The sequence below is a fragment of the Manis pentadactyla genome, chromosome 7 (assembly GCF_030020395.1).
Source record: "Manis pentadactyla isolate mManPen7 chromosome 7, mManPen7.hap1, whole genome shotgun sequence".
NCBI classification, from domain to species: Eukaryota; Metazoa; Chordata; class Mammalia; order Pholidota; family Manidae; genus Manis; species Manis pentadactyla.
This window is the reverse complement of record NC_080025.1, coordinates 100,306,433-100,324,613: the sequence shown is the minus strand read 5'-3', so window position 1 is coordinate 100,324,613 and position 18,181 is coordinate 100,306,433. Positions and strand designations below refer to the sequence as shown.

At 32.9% G+C, this 18,181-nt stretch overlaps 1 protein-coding gene across 3 annotated transcripts in view; it reads left to right on the top strand.

The window, feature by feature from the left end:
• The window catches only part of SKAP2 (src kinase associated phosphoprotein 2), a 197,622-nt gene that overhangs the window by 9,185 nt on the left and 170,256 nt on the right, over positions 1-18,181 (top strand). For 2 of the 3 annotated variants that reach the window (XM_036897356.2, XM_036897355.2), the window contains exons 2-4: positions 414-519; positions 1,123-1,148; positions 8,874-8,981. In XM_036897356.2, coding sequence (XP_036753251.1) covers positions 414-519; positions 1,123-1,148; positions 8,874-8,981 — 240 coding nt within the window. The remainder of the gene's footprint in view (positions 1-413; positions 520-1,122; positions 1,149-8,873; positions 8,982-18,181) is intronic. The other variant, XM_057504602.1, reaches the window with a different exon arrangement.

Genomic DNA, 18,181 nt, shown 5'->3' with positions numbered 1-18,181 from the left:
ACTGTGAATGCTCTGTTCATATAGGAACTTACAAAATACTATAAAATGATAGTAACACATGCATCAAAGCTCTGTGCTTGCTTTTTATATGAGAGAATTTGTTTTATGGGGCACCATAGTTTATTAAAACTTGTGTGCTTCTTCCTGGTCTAACGATGCCAAACATCCAAATAGCATTTGCTGTGCTAAGCATAAGTAGAGCATACAAATTTTATTAGCTAAGTGGTGAACAGATTTGTCCAACTTAAATTGAAACATACCTAAAATGTTCTGCTCTGGACTGATAAATAACTGTAACAGATTGTACAGATATTAACATTTATGGGTAGAAACAATCATTGTCCCATTTATCATCGCAAAAAAATGATTCTTCCCTATAATTTGTATCCTGTTTCTTGTATTTCATGGTTTAGATGTTGAAACATTTGTAGCAGACATACTGAGAGGAGAAAATTTATCGAAGAAAGCAAAGGAAAAGAGAGAATCCCTTATTAAGAAGATAAAAGATGTAAAGTCTATGTAAGTCACTTGTTTGCTTTTTATTATGAATTTTTTACTTAAAAGCAACTTCGTAATTAACATTTTAATAAAGAATTATTGTCATATTAAATATTTTGTTTAATTGGTGTTAAATATTTTTAAATGATAAAATGTATTTCCTCTATAATAGTTTTAGAAAACAAATATGCTTATCATAATACCCTTTTTTGTGAAGGTTCTTGATTGTATATATTTTTTTCTGAGCAGTCTAGCAAAATCCAACTGTTTACTTTGATAATTTGAGCATATATTTGGTTTAAATAATAAGACATAGCAGGGCAGAATTTTAATCTAAGTATGGAAAATATCTCCAGATACTGAAATGAATAAAGGTAACATAAATTGTAGGTATTAAACATGTATCCTGATTTTACTACTGTAATTTAGGTCTTTAAAAATATTTTTATTGTAAATCCATAAGCCTTTTGGAATTGTCATTTCAGGATAGGAAATAGTTTTTCCTCTTACTGAATATTTATAATATAGCTTTTAAAATATATTTGAATTATTGCCACTTATTAGAACTTGTTTGAATTTGTCAACCCTCATTTAAAAATATAATGCTTTTGCTTTATATTGCAGCTATCTTCAGGAATTTCAAGATAAAGGTAAATTTTCAAGTTAGTCAAACTTGAAATTTTTATTTTCTTGTGGAGATTTTCAATAGGATAATCTAACACATAATAAAATTTGATAGTTGGAATCAGAACTTAAATTCTACAGTTATATTTAGACTTTCAGGGTGAGAGTGCTAGCTCCCCCTACTGAGAAAAAAATTAAAAAGCATATCCAGAAACTACTTTGCACAATCTTCTGATGCAGAAACCTTTTTGCAGTTCACATTCTTTAGGTTTTATTTTCCTTAGAGTACATTATGGCATAAATTTGTTAAGAATTTTGCTGATACATGTGGAGTAATTCGCTGAAGCACATGTAAGATAACTCAACACCATTTAACACTGCAGAGATTATTTTCTAGTAGTGATGGGAACAGTAGGGCCTGTGGCTGGGTGCTTATAGGTAATTTCTAAAGAATAATTATCTCAAAAACAGTATCAATTTTTTGTTTGAGAACATTACTAAAATCTTTTTCAAACACTGGTTTTTATTATCCTTGTGATTATTTTGATATGAATAAATGGATGCCATATAAATTTTCCAAGAAGGAAATTCATCTTAGTTTTTTCTGAAAAACATAATTGCTGGTAACCTGGTCATCTTCCTTTAGATTTGAGAGACAGCTGCTTAGTGTACTGAAAACAAAAGCAGACAGGCTTAGGAAATTCCTACCGTTTCATGTCTTCGGTGATGTAAGGGATACTGCGTATGGCCCTTACTTCCATGATGCTAATTCACAGGTCATGACCTAAAGCCTCTGGATGCTGGTATGAGGGTCATTTAACTTATATGGAGCTGGGATCTTGGTTTGGGGAAAAACGGTATGGTATCTTCTAATTGGGGTTAGCAGATACCACACAGTAATTCATATCTCTTGGTGAACTGATAAGTGAGAGAGTAATGACATTTTCAATAAACCAAGTACTTAACCAGACAAACCTAAAATCAAACAGTTAAAATCATGCAGTTTCTTTTCCCATTAAGTAATCAAGATTGTTGTGATTGGAGGAAATGAGAAGGGATTTTTCTCCATATTAAGTTTTTCAACACTATTAAATAAAGAGCAGAACAGGACACTCCTTCTCCTTCAAACACCCACTTCTTTGTACTCTACAATTAATCCTAAACTATGGGGCTAATCATCTTGCATTTTGCTTAGTTGAATATAGAAATAACAAATTTATGCATTTTTATTATGATGGCTTTTATACATTGCATTGTTTATTGAGGAATATTAGATATTAGATTCAGCCCCTTTTAAAAGGCATGTTTTGTTTCAGTGATTATTGATTGAACTCTCTTTGTGACATAATTATTTGTACATTAAAAAATTTTAAGCTAAGATGGCATGATGATATGAAATCATTGTATAATTACATATGATTCAGTAATAGGGTAGGAACATTTCCTTTGGTATTCTGATTTAAGACGTGTTTAGATGTGTGGATATTAAAATTAAATTGCTGTGATATCAATTTGATAGAAATTGAAAAATGAGCCCAGAATAAGAGTTCAAATAACACAAAATTCAGAGATTCCCCATAATCATTTTCCTCTGAATAAGTCTTTTGTAGTTCAACACTGCTGTAGTGTTAACTAAACACCAAGAGTGCCTGCTCAAAAGTAGGCTTGTGGATAAATCAGATGTACACATTAGAGAAATGTGGGAAGCTAAATAATTTTATGCATTGTACCCTCAAAGTATATTAGCTTTGTTCTAAAAAGAGTATTCCTGTAGTTTGCTAGGAATTCCAAAGGCAAGTTAGTACAGACTTAATCCTTGCAGAGTAATTATTCAAGATAAAATCCTTTTTTAAAAATGGGAATTTGTTAATTATCAGATCTCTAGATTGAGCAAATTCATTCATTAAGTATGTTTTGATAGTGCTGCCTTTCTTTTTTTTCTTTAATTTTCCCCATGGAGTTTTGGATTGTCTTCATTCAAGGAGACCTGGGCAGAATTCCTTTTGGCTATTTTCCTGTTTTCTCTCTCTCTCTCTTAGGTCAATATGGGGTCACAGCTAAGCGAACAGAGGCTGTTTTCCTCCTTTTTACCTTTATACTCCTATTTGTTTCACCTACTTTATTTTATATGGCAGTTAAGTACCATTTTAATATCATTGTTGGGGGGGAAAGGACCAGGTAGAATGTTCTTAAAATGAATTAATTCAGATTTGTTCATTTCTAATAAGTGAGTTACTAGTTTCTCTAATGTACACAGATGTCTGTCATCCTTTCTTACCTCCCACATCTGTCTCCTCTTCTTACACTGTAGATTCAACCCTTCCATCCTGAGATTTAATATTATAGGATTTGCAGTTCAAAGTATTATGATTCTTAAAATTACTGAATTGATAAAATTGAAATACTAAGCTGCATAGATCTTAGAAGATTTAAGGTTTTTTTTCCTGTTTTTGGTGATAGTTTGTATTGGTAAAAATTTGTTTTATTATAGTGGCTCTTAGATACTACAGCTTGTCCATTAAGTTAATTTTCTACTTGCTATTTATATTCATTTCCATAGCAAGCTGTTGTCTTAAAACTTCTCTTATTATTTCTTTAATTTATTAAGATCCTCATTTTATCTCTTCATATACTGAAATCTAGATTCTCCATTAAGGAGGTCTGACAAATTGTGACTTTAGAATGCATTATCTGTTGGTTTTCTAAAGTCCTTAATTTTACTTGTACATAGGAACGATTGAATCTAAGCAACTAGACCTATCTTGCTTAGTCTAGTCCCTGTTCATTTGAAATAATCAAGTCTATCAGGAATAGAGTGTTCTTTCTTATATTTTTCAAATATTGTATATGACAGAATAACTAACCTAGCTTCCTTGTCTTAGTTGCAATATAGCCTACTGATACAAAGTATACTCCTGAATATAGGCTTCATAAACTAGAATTATGCTCATTTTAGAATTATTTTAGAATAAAATTATGATTATTTTAGAATTTGTTCTTTGTTACATAACAAGATCATAGGTCTCTTAAATGTGACTTGAAATAATTACTTTTTAATGAAATGTATTACTGATTGGACTGTTTCTTATTGAGTATAAGATAAATTTTTCTAACTGATTGGACTGTTTCTTATTGAGTATAAGATAACTTTTTCTAATATATATTAAGTACTGTTCATGATAAAGTTTTACTTGTAGTTGTACCTTGCTCTTAAACTAGTCTTCTTTTATTCCAGTGATGATTTAGGTATGATTGTTTTCTTTATAGAATGATTAAGATAATCTGAAGATACTTATGAGTGACACATAGTAGGTGTTCAGTACATGTTTTATTAACGTATGCTATCAATTCAGCTTCATTTATCAAGAGGATTTAAGTAAATCTTGATTTATAATTGTTTCCAAATATTTTTTGAGGAAATTATAAGTTGGTAATGAAAGGGCATACATATTAACATGAGACAAATATTTCTAGAGAGTGTTTTTCAAATTGTAAAATACTAGTGTCTACAACTTTAAAAAATGTGAATATATTGCTTTCAATTCCCTTTAGATGCCATAACTAAAAAGCTCCTACTTTCTCTTTAAAAATATTTTCCTCTAATTAAAAAAAAATTGTGTACTTGAAACCAATATAAGATTGTATATCAATGACACTTCAATAACAAAAAAGAATAAAGAAAAAATTTAAAAACTTAAAAAAATTATTTAATAGATTTTGTCCCTAAGACTCCATGGATATTATTAACTATACATGAATTTACTTAGAAAGCAATTTCCTTTGACCTGATTTCTATTATTGCTTATTAGTGGACTAAACTACTTTTTAAAATAAAAAAGACCGTTACAGGTAAGAAGGGACCCAAATTAGTTTGCTCTGATGGGATCTTTAAGGACAGCCCAAAAATGGTAAGTTTGGATGACATTTAATTTTTTTTCCTTTACCCATTGTAACATATTGTATGTTCTGTTGAAAGTTAGCTCCCCATTGACATCTGAGCAAATAACTTGCAGCTCATCCTCTATCCCTCATCTCTGGCCTTGTACACATGTGTTAAGCATGTCTGAGATTATGGGGCCTTATAGTAGTAATAGCCTATTTCAGAGGTAGTGCTTAAGAAATGGTATCCTTATTTTAAAGCTCTGCCTCATTTGCATGCTATAAATAAGCCTTCCTTTTGTAGAAGAGTATGAAGAGAATATTATTTGTGGTGACCTAAATCTTTCAAAGTTTTGAGAATTAACTTACAGGTTCCTTTAGGAAATGACAAGTTAAATGCTTAATTCTGTTAGTTTAGCTGTATATTATTAATAGAGAAATTGGTTTGGACAAGTGAACTGAGTAGAGAATTAGAAATTAATTTGTTTCACTCAGGTAATTCCCTCCACCCCCTCCAAGTTTGTCTTTCATGCTTTATAAGAGAGAATGGTTATCATCTAAGTTTTAGGTATATTATTCAGTTTAATGCTTACCTGATTGTGTTTAAAGTAGGACTGTATTTGACAAAACAAGCAGTAAATTGGTTAAATCACTTTCAATGGTGTAAGAGATCATGACTATTCAGTTGCTGTTGGGCTCCATCTCCAGGCATTTACGACAGTGTTAATTGGTGATTATAAAAGGAAGGGATAATAGTGATTTGAACCCAACTGCCATAAATTTAAAAATGTTTTTCAGAGAAATATGCTGCTGTGGTAAGATTAAGCTTTGATTTTGCTGTGATATTTAAGTTGCCACTGAAATGATAGGAAAGGAAATCTTGGCTCATTGTCTGTTAGACTATTAACTTTGTATCATTAATTAAACTTTGAAAGTTGTGGAATAAATCAAATGGTTTTCTAGGGAAACAAGAAACAGTATTAATGAGCAACAATCCCTTAATTATCCTTGTGAGTACATAACAGGGACACATTTATGTCTTTTCTTTGCGCAATAACTTTTGCAAAGAAGTATTTTTAAACTGATCATTAATTTTATGACTACAGAAATGAGATGCAAAATTTATGCTGTTGTCATTGGCACAGGCTCAAGGCACCACTGACATTATGTGATTGTAATAGAATGGCTGCCAGCTAATGATTCTGTAGACATTTCATTTGAGCATGCTTTTATTTTAGATGTCTGATTAGGCTGTAATGCTTTCAATTATGTCTGTAAATTGTATTGGATACGTTTACCTGATGCCCATTGTGGCTTTGGAGTTCAGTTTTCTATTACATAAGCACAAGTTGAACATTTACCTTTTAATTTATAGAAGTCTTTGCAGGTATAGCTGCAAAATAGCCTCTGTGGGGAAAAATCCTTTGTACTACTCAACAGCGACCCCTGTGGTCATTTAATGCTCCTTATAGCACAGCAGCTTTATTGCATTGGGAAAAGAAAGTAGGGAAGGGGAAAAGGGTTGGATCATCACTGCAACAGCAGTAAATAGAATAAGACCATTTTGAAAAATAATGTGTCCTTTAAACTTAATGCAGGTTAAAAAGGGAATAACCCTGTACAGATACCACAGATATTCTTATTTTTCACTTTCTGAGTTAATTTAAAGAAAGCTTAGAAAGGAGGGAAGAAATGAAGTCACTTAGCAGTATTGAATTTATTTTATCTTAGGTAAATATAAATATTGCACTAGTTAAAAAAGCATTTGAAATAAGCTGCTGTTCCTAGAATGGGAAATTGACTATTTTACTTTAATATATAATCCAAAATGGTTTAAAAAAAACCCACAGGATCTAACTCATCAGTGACCAATCTGTGTAGAATATTATTAATTCATATTTAAATAGTACTGAGTTTATAGCTTTACTACTGATTTCTTTGCTGTGTGCTCATAAATATATATATGTATAAATAATAATTGGTGTTTGCATGTATGTATGTATGTGTATATATATACATACAAATATAGAATGAATATTATCAAAGGATAGCAAACTAATAGTTACTTTCAAAATTTATTAAGTTTTAATTTTTTTCTGTTTATTCCCACAGAGTTTAATAGACTTAGGCCTGAATATCTGATGAATTTTTTTCAAAATTCTTTCCATATATTCATTGGTTTTATTGTTGTATTTTAATATTCAGAATAGTGTAAAATAGAAAGTGCTACATTATGGTAACATATTTGAAGTATCCTAATACTTTTTTTCACAGAGGATTTTTATTTATAGTTCGTGTTATGAAATATCCTTAGAAAATTCATACCACAAAAATTCTTACTTTAGTAAGAATTTAAGGATACTCTAAGTAACTAAAGCAATTGAGAATTTTGTAATCTTTACTACTATATATTCCATGAGCTGTCATTCCATGTTCAAACATATTTTTACTAGTGCTTTACATGGTTCTCTCTTACATATTTGAAAGCAGAGCACTCTTCTTTCCTAAAAGGAAACATTGTAAAGAATCACAGAGTGCTCTGAAAAGTACTTGAATATCTCAAAAGAAAAAAATGAGATCTGAAGAATGAGTGGTATTTCTATGCGTTCCTTGGGATTTTAATTGGGGAATAAACATCAGCATGTATGATGCACCTAGTGGTAGGATCACCAAGAACGATAAGATAGTCATCTCTATTTTGCTCTGATTGTCTTGATGGGAGATATCCCTACTTTTGCTTTCAGAATAAGGATGATGAATGCTTGTAAAAAATCAAAAATATAAGGAAATAGAGATGAATATTGATGTTTTTAAATTCGTTTGACAGTGATATCTTGAAGGAGGCTATTTCCTTTTGGAGAGACTAAGTATCTTTAATCTGGATCTGCCCCCCAACTATGATCTAAAAGTAACCTTATATAGGTATTCTAGGGTTCTTCTGGAGAATTTCACCATGCATTTTGTTCAATCCCTAATATGGCTGGTTTTCTCTTGAATTGTTAACAGATAATTGGTATAGTATTAAGCATACATTTTTCTTCGTTGTTGAATATATGTGAAAAAGTGAGTGCTTATATATAACTGGGCTAGCAAATATCTGATTCACTCTTTAGGAAACAAATTTCTACATGAGTATGTGGGAAAAACCCAAACTATAAGATTTTATTGTGTAGAGTAAATGACTTCAAAACCAACCAACCAATCTAGTATTTGGAAATCATGTAGAAAATTTGCTACATTAAAAAGATGGTAATATTACTGAATGAAAACTGAAAGTGTAAATCACTTTGTTTGAATTTAAAAGGTATATATGAGTTTTAAAACAGTTTCTCCTGTAAAGGATTCCTGCTCTTAAAAATCAGTTGAGTATTTTTAATCTGTTCCAGTGTAATTCTTAATGGAAATATAAAATGTTCATATGTTTTTTGAATTGTCAAAATTGTCAATTTCTCATTATAATTTTCCAAATTATTGAGTAGGTAAATGGAATTAACTTGAACTGTTTTCTCTGTTGGGCTTTCCATGTATTTTTCTTGTTATTATTTTGGTGTTGTTTTTCTGTTTTTGGATACACGCTCTGTTTATCCCTGTTTTTACTTCTTGTATTCACCTTTGTAGAGCCCATCATAATTTTGTAACTTGTAAACTTTTGTTCCAGAAAGAAGCACTTGAATACTGACCTTCAAAAACTCTTACTTTATCTAAATTACAGTGGATATACACTAAAATAGGACCTGTTTTATTACTTAGTTCAAAAAATTTTCATGTTTTTCCATGACAGTGGCTGAATTTAACAGTAAAATTTACCTCTTTTGACAAAGAGGCATTTTGAAAGATGGCTAAATTATATCTTTTCTCTGATTCTTTTATAGGTGATACAGAAGAGGGGGACGAATATGATGACCCTTTTGCTGGGCCTCCAGACACTATTTCATTAGCCTCAGAAAGATATGATAAAGATGATGAAGCCCTCTCTGATGGTATGTGACATTTTCCCATTAGAATATACCACTTGACAGTGGAACACGAAACGATGCAGTGTATAGAGATGGTGGTCTTGTCAGAAAGCAGATACATGTGGAGGCTTCAGTTAACTTACCTTTATCAGAACCTTTTAAGGAACAGAAGAGCTCTCCCTAGTGGTTTTTCTAAGTATGTAGTTCCTTCTTTCCCGAGGAAATTTTCTTTACTAGAATTTTTAGATGAGTGCTGGGATCATCCTATGAATACTATTAGTAAGTTTGTTAGTTAATTTAATATTATCAGAATCTTGCTTAATTTTATTGTACTGCTTAATGACTTGTATTATTTATTTTATAAATAATGAAAAAGACATATTCCTGAACATTTTATATAAAATGAGTTCATAAAATATTAAATTAATCATTCTTATATTGCCATCTCACATTGAGACAAGTTTTCATCAAATGCTTTTTTAATACACATTTTCATTTTTCTGATTGTCACCTAAAAGTACCCCACATTATGAAGTAATATTATAGTGTTTTGTATTAATTGAATTAGTAATGAAGTTAATTGTTTATTTCTTAGTAATTTTTAAAAACTTGCCAAAGTTCTTAAACTTGTTTTTAGTATAGCATGTGCTTTCTCTGTTATAGCCAGTTGAGCACATCTACATTACAGAGACCTTATAAAGGTGCTATAGAGTTATAAATTAAGAATGTGTATCAATAAATTAGCCATGGATATTAATTTTTGGTACTCAGAGTTTCACATAGACACAGAAATAAATAATGCCTTCTGCCACTATATGGTGATCAAACTGTGTAGTTCCATCTCTAAATACAATTGCTGAATGAAAATATGCTTCCTGCAACAGAGCACTCCACATTTTATGTTATCCAGATTATTCCCTTTGGAAACATAAATTGCTTTTATGAGGTATAAAATTATGTCTATTGCAGAACAGGGATAAGTCAAGTACATTTGTAAGTGATAAACATTCTAACCACTGATTCAGAACAACACAATTTTTTTTTATATTCAGAACTTTGTACAATGTGTAGCAATAATAATAATATCCATTTTCTGTCGAATTTTGGCAAATAGTTAATTTCTAAAGGAATGGGTTTCTTTCTCCCATATTCCCTATATATTTTTTAAACAGATGCACATTTCTCTTCAGTCACACTTATTGTCTGAGACAGCATTACCCTTTCTAACCTGATCTTCAAAAGCATTTCTACTAGAAAATGTTTTATAATTGATGAAATAATATTTTCAGGCAAAACAATGAATTATTATTTTAGTTGAACTATTTTTCAGACACATTACAGTCATTTGTTTTATTTATCTGTAAAATGTTGGTAGAAATGAGTATGTGTATGTGTGTATATATATATATATATATATATATACACAAAGAAAATACTCAAGAAAATATATATATACACATATAGAAATACACACATACAGAATATATTCATAGAATATATACACAGTTTCTCAAAATAGCACAAATATGTGATATACAATGGAGCATTATGTGTACTCTTAAAAGAATTGCAATCTAAGAAAGCTACCAATTAAATATTTGAGAACCAGTAATTTGTTAGAGAAAGTGAACTGTTATTAAATTATTGTGCATTTACATGATTATTGTGTTTTCTTTCTTTTGAGTAAATATTATGTTTGCTTTTATAACCAAATATAAAGGAAATGCATTAATAGCATGAAAAATTTTATTATTAAAAGGTTATTTTATCAATGTCTGAGTATTTAATAAATTACTTTTATGTATAACATTAAATTTTTTGTTAAATATTGGCACATTTTTATTAGGTTTATGTGAGCAATTCTTAAGCAGATTGAAAATTCAACTTTTAGTATTATTCTTTTTTTGTATATAAATAATGTCATTTTTGATAGTTTTACATTTTCTTCTAAGAATATTATAAATTCATTTTAAAACTTGGACTTTTAATTTCCATTCTAAAATATCACCTAGTCATATCAGTTTCTCTCCCTGAAACTTAGAACTTGTATATGTTCTCTTTCCCTTGCTGAATACATTTTCCTTTATTATGGAACCTCAGTCTAATAATATATTAATTATAAAGTGATAATGCATTTAACAATAAGTAAACTAAATTAGCACAGGTCACCAAAAGGCCTTTTGTCAAATCAGATTGTTGTTTTGTCCTTTTGACTTTTACCTTATGGTAGGCACTAAGTATCTGAACTTGGATTATAAACGATAAACATGATACGTATTTTTCCTGATGCTAATGTAATTTTCAAGGTACTGAAAAGGTCAAACCTGCACATCTTTGTGTGCATTCTAAGTCTGTCTTTTCCTTTAATATTTCTTTTTCTCTGTTCCTCTGGTTCAAAAGTTCACTCAGTTCCCGAATGGCTACCTAATTTTCCAGTTATTCCCTCAAGCCATATGTGTTTTGGTTTCTTTATGGTTTATTAGGTACTGTAGGAAAGTAGCATAAGTTATATCTTCTAATGAAATGCAAGCACACTTCAGTGATGCTTTGACTTGATTGCTGGTAGCAATTAAATCACAGCCAAGGAGAATGATGCATAATCTCACAAGGTCCAGACACCCTATAGAAATTAGAAAGGGCATGAAAACAGAAACAAAAACAAAGTCTCCAAGCCCTGCCAGACACACTGTTCTCAGCCTGCCTTTTTTTTTTATTGGCCAACTGCCTGACTGATAGCAAAATCATAACTTGCTGCACGCTAGCAGGCAGAGTTCACTTGTAGGTTATTGTGAGCTGATAAAGGGTTAGATGGAGTTTGATTTTTGCATTGGACCTTGGTACACGAGATTAATGGAATTTCAATGAGAGACTAGAGTAGCCACAGCTTTGTCAGAGAAACAGATGGAGATTCTATAGTCATGTCTACTCATTAATACTACTTGCCTGAAAGGTGTGCGGCTTCTTTATACAAAAGAGTTGATATAATTGATTTTTGAATGGTGCATTGAAGAAAAGTATCTTATTGATGACTAGAACTGTAACATAGATAGTGATAGATTTTTGTATAGATTGTAGCATAAAAATGTTGCACTTTGTAATTTTTTCTTCTCTCTCTTTGGAAACTCTTTTTATTTTTGTTTTTTGAGGGAAATACATTTTAAGACCAACAGCAGAAAAGGAGAAAATAACACACTAAGTTACCTTTTAATTGAAAGTCTGTATTTTATTTATATATGATTGTATTTTATTTATATATACTGATAGTTTCATTTTGATATGGTAATATTAATTTAAAAATCATACTTATTGGAAATTTCATTTTATTAGCTTTGTATTTTATTTTTTCTGGAAAATTTAAAACAAATCATAATGTTTTCTAGACTATAAGAGATATGTATTAGAAATTTTGTGCTATTGTGTGGCTGGATACTTTGAAGTACTAATATAAATGGTGCATGTCAGTAGTCAGATAAAATCACTGATAAGGAAACTTAAAACCTGAAAGAATATCCCTTATTGTACATATGTTACAAAGTTTGTTTTGGCACTAAGTGGTGGGTTCAGGGTAGTTTTTAGACACTAAATAATGACTTGGGTTTCCATCTTTCTATTCTGAAATAATTTTTCATTCATTTTCATTATTTGTGAAAGAAAGCTTCTAACCATATAGTACTGTGGAAAGTCCCTGAGGTAAGGTGAAAGGATTCAGTGAGCCAGAAGGCATATATCGGCTCTGCCCATTGATGATAGGCAGAAGGATCCCAGTAGACATTTGTTACAAATCTGATTCAGTCCTAGACCATAGTCACTTTGTGGATAAGAATCTGGAACCTCTAGGGTGTAAATATAGGAAGGCTAAAATGAAGCTAAAGATACAAAATGGTCATTTATTATCCTGGTATCTTCTTACTAAGAATTCCCAAGTAACATAGCTTCCTGAAAACTGTGGGCATTGCAGAGACATAGTTTTATATGAAAAAATACTGGTTTAGGAATGGAACTGTTTTTTAAAGCTTCGGGATTAAGAAAAAAACTAGGAGGTTTTGATCATAATTGATAATAGTAAGTAATGATTCTATTTGAGTATACTTTTCTTTAAGAAAATCCAGTGTATGAAAATTTGGGTTTATAAAACATATAAATCACTTATTCCAAAGGATTGCTTTAAAAAAGATTATCTCTAGGATGCTTATAAATAGTGGATTCTCACAATGTATCCAAAACAAACTTAGATATAAGCCTACCCATGTACACACACATACATTTAATGTGTAAACACATTATACATCAAACTTTTGAGGAAGTTTTTTTTGTGTAAAATTAGGTGTAGCACTAATCAGTTCTTGTAAAACAAAGCAATAGATGCTTTACTTTTCTCTGGTTCTGGTGGAATATGAAATAATGTTTAAACCAAGGGAAAAGAAAGTTCTTTCAGTAACTTACCACTTAGTGTAAATTCTTCTCTGTCATATTATCATGTGGTTTTTGATACTGAAAATAATATTTTTTGTATTTATTATAATTTAGATTAGTTTGCAACTTGTACTTATCTTTGTGTATGTGGCATATATTATTGTTGCACTTTTTTCTTTTTTTAACTTTCTTGGATTATTTCAGTATGTCAATTGCTAGCTGGTATGTGTTATAGCAATGTAAGAACAACGATTATATCAGCCCTTTTGTAAAGTGTGTAGCATAGCTTCAAAGCTTCACTTTGGTAAAAGTGAGGAGTTACAGTTTGGGCAAATGATAAAAAGGAGTAAACATACTTTTTATCCCTCAAGATATATATTGTGTGATTGGAGATATAGAAATCATGGATGTGAAGTATTTTTATGATACAAAGGTGTATATGAATAAATACATAAAAAGGAGCCATTCAGAGTCATCTTTCTGAGTTTTGTGCCATTGAATGGGAAAATACATCAGAATAAAACAAAGTGGGCTAGATAAGAAAGATTGCAAAGGTAATAAAACTAAACATTATGAAAAATAATTTATCTTTAATACAGTAAATTAGCAGTTATTTACACAGTATATGAAGGGAGCAAGAAACCTTGGCAGGACAAAAGGGAATTCAAAGATGAATTAAAAAAAGTTCTTATTTTTAAGAGATATGTAATCTAGCTGGAAAGAGAAGACAATCACCTAAAATAAGGCAATTAGCAATCTAAGTTCTAGGAAGGCAGATTCCAAAAATAGTTAACTAGTATGGGTTGCAATACTCAAATTGATTTGGTCTATACCAGGGCAGATAACTGATTTCATTGTTTTTCCTCCATAATTTGTTGAGTGAGTCAGTTATGTGATTTGGTATCATGTTGAATAAACCAAAGCATAAACTTCATGCCTACATTCTGAGAGGTTGTGGAGTAAATTGTGGAGGGAGAGCCTTTTATTAAGTGAGTTCTGTGTGGTTCCGAGATTTGCTGGAGAGAAAGTAGGAAAAGATGTTGAAAAGAACATTTGGAATGGGATTCCAAAGACCAGGTTTTCATACTGATTGTTAATTTTGGTGTCAGGGTCAGTTACTTAGCCTCTCTGTATTTCATTTTCTGTTTTGTGAGATTAAGAGATCGGACCAGGTCATTGCTTGGAAGTTCCCTAGAGGTCTAGATGCTTGGGTCCACATTTCAGAATTAGTAAATTTAATGGTGGCATTGAAGTGATTTGCCCAGATAAGGTAGTGAGGTGATGCTGATAGGAAAGAGTGGAAGGGGCCTTGGAGGTAAGTGCATGGTGGGTAGTAGAGGCTGAATACCAAGTTAAATTAAGGAGTTGACTTTTGCTTTGGTAGTCATTAAGAAGTTCCTGAAGCAATGTACCATGTGGTGAATGCATATTTGTGGGAGACTGTTCTGGCAGTTAATTGTAGTGTGAATTAAGGCAAAGAGACCATCTAGTGGAGGAAGCAAACTAAATGCTTTGTTATATTATTTTATTTTTAATCTTGACAGCCGCTCTGTGAGGTGAACATTATCACTGTTTCACAACTGGGGAAACTCAGGGATAGAGAAGTTAAATGATTTGCCCAAGATCACATTGTTACTAAGTGGTAGAACTGAAATTTGAATTCATGTCAGTCTGACTCCTAGGATCATGCTCTGCTCTCAGAACCACTGTATTTTGCCTCTTCCCCAGCTAGGATGCTGTTGCTTTTAGTTCAGGGGGTATTGATGATAGCCAGGATTAGAGTAGTGGACAATACATGGGAAAGGAAGGGATTTTTAGCTCCTTCTACCTGAAGTATGGTCTCCAGACCAGAGCATCAGTACCACTTAGCAACTTCTTAGAAATGCTGACTCTCTGGCCCCACCCAAGACCTGCTGAATCTGAATTATTATTTTAATAAGACCTCCAGGTACACATTACAGCTTGAGAATCTCTGTTCTAGGGGATTTATCATATTGGCCTGTGAGGCTGAAAAGAAGGATGAGCCAGACCCAGCAATTGGGCTTGGGCTGCAAGTGCAGGTGTGTGAGCAGGTATGGCACTAGGCAATACTTCGAAGTAGACAGAAAATATCCTTTGTGTGTCCATGTACCTTCACTTCCAGCACTCCTCTGTAGTTCCTCTGCACCCCAAAGCTGTGGCTTCCTTGGCTGCACAGGCCCCTTCCCGAGACTGCTGTCTGTGGTAACCGTCTTATTTTGAACCTGTTTCCAGAGCATATTCCCTCTCAGATCAGACTCTCAGTTAAGTACATTGGAAAGGCTCTGACTCTTAGGAATTATTTGCATGTTAATAGGGGTAATGCCTTAACCCAAGGGAGTTCAAGCTCCAATCTCAGACCTTTAGGTATCAGCACCAGGCCAGTGGTAAAGATGTTTTTGGCTGTTGCACAGCACCATGTATCATAAGATTTAGACACATAACAGCTTATCTTTCTTGCTGTGCATATGTGGATTTGGCCCACAGTCTCTGAGCTTGGAGAAGTCACAATGTATGTAGCTTCCTGTTTTCAGTTGTATCCTTTTTGAAGTTGAGCCAAACGGTGAATATTTAAAGTTCAAAAATTGGAAAGCAAAGGTTCTTTAAGACAGCAGACTGGCCAATTCAATTTTAGAGGAAAGCATACTAGCCTGGCACAGGATTCCAAAGAGTTTCCTTCCTTTAAGATAAATACCTTAGAAGTGGCTGTGCTTGTGGTTGGGGTAGCATCTTCAAGGAAGGAAAAGGGATTAAATAATCTTTAATTACTATTTATTGAGAAATCTGCTATTGGACCAGATTCTTTCGTGAACATTGTTTCCTTTAATTGACTTCAAATGACCCTATGAGGTAGGCATTTTCCCATTTTGCTGTTGTAAAAACTGAGACTCAGAAAGATTTAGTGTTTTGACTACAGCATCCAACTCATAAGTAGCAAACTTCAACTCCTTTGGTCCTTCTGTGCTACTTAAAAAATTAGATTAGTGTTTCCTTCTGATTATAAGAGGCACACATATGGTTAAAAATAAAAAAGAACAAAGGTTGTGTAATAAAAAGTAAAAGGCTTCTTTTCCTGTCTACCCTCACCCCTAAGTCTACTCCCCAGGGGGCAGCCAGTTGTTACAGTTCCTTCTGTAGTTACCACAACAACTTTAGATACTATACTTCTGTAGTACAGAAGTGTACTTGTTGAGTCAATTTTGAACAGTATCTGTTGACCCTCTTTATGATGGATAATTCTTCAAACCTCCTCTCGCACTTCTGCCTCTGAATTTGTTTTATTTTTCATTCTTTTTATGTTTGTTTTTGATTTAAATAACATTCATCTAATTTTGTGATGTCATGCCAACCTCAGACAGTGCCTATTGACTTTTTGTTATAAAATACGAGGAAATTAGTGCACCCAGCCTTTCTTTCATCTCTCTGTCCACTCTTCAATTCCAATTTTGATAATTAAATTATTTTTGCACGATTAATGTTGATGTTTATATTGGATTCTCCAACTCTAAGTTGACTGTGCTTTGTCTATAAGTTGGACTTTTCATTCATGTTATTTGTTTTCCTCAAATGTCTGGAGAGCCTTGGTTATTGATTCATGTTTATGAGTGAAGGACCCAGTTGAATCGTGTAAGTAGCTTGTGTGGGGGGGGATTCCTTTGCTTTTGCTTGTCTGTTATCCTGCCGGCCTTTTCCTTTGACAGGGGAGGGCCTGGGGTTGGGGGAGACGTGTTGAGATAAAGTGGACAGTTCTACAGGCAGCTTGCCTACAAGCTCTTAGTGAGGAGCAAATATTCCATTAAAAGGAGTTGTCCTGGACTGGGACTCCCACAGTTGTCAGAATAAGTAGGACATTCTCAGAGGAAAGTCAGATGCTTTTATTTCATTTTTAGTTACACGTTTTTAACTCTCCTGTCCTTTTTTGGTTTTGGGGTGGGGCCAGTCTGGAACTATGTGATGCTCTGCCCAGCTTCTCCCTCAGTTTCAGTATGCTCACTGGGAGCCCTCCACAGGGAGCTTGTGTACTTTGTTTAGAGAGTGGGAAAGTTCAGGATTTAATCTGAACACAGATGCCTTTACTTTCAGCTGTTTTAGCAGATGGACCCAGTGGCTCCAGCTGCTTTAGTGAGTGATCCCCTTCACCATCCTGCGACTCTGCATGCAGCATATCTGAGGCTCGTGGGAAAACTCACACGTCCTCTTCTTGGTGTCCTCTTGGGCTCTGTCCTCTACTGTGTCTTCATCACTCTGGCCTTATCTTCCTTGCAGTTGCTAGGAATTACTCAAAAATTTTGACCCACTGAAGATACTCTTTCTTTATTGCCAATGTTTTTTTTTTTTTTTAGGAGAGCAAGGTACAGTGAAAGGACAGAGCTCTCGGCTCACGCCAGGAGGGGACAAGAGAGTCCCTATTGCCAATGTTTTTAAGGTTTTATTCTTACAAAACAAAAAAGAATTTCAGGGGAACTTTTTTTTTTTATTAAGGTATGTTTGATATACACTCTTATGAAGGTTTCACAAGAATACATTCACCCTTATTATCAAGTCCCCACCCATACCCCATTGCAGTCACTGTCCATCAGTGTAGTAAGATGCCACAGAGTCCCTATTTGTCTTCTCTGAGCTATACTGTCTTCCCTGTGACCGCCCCCCCCACACACCATGCGCACCAATCATGATACCCCACAATCCCCTTCTCCTTCCCTACTAACCTGCCTTATCCCACCCCTCCCCTTTGGTAACCACTAGTCCCTTCTTGGAGTCTGTGAGGCTGCTGCTGTTTAGTTCCTTCAGTT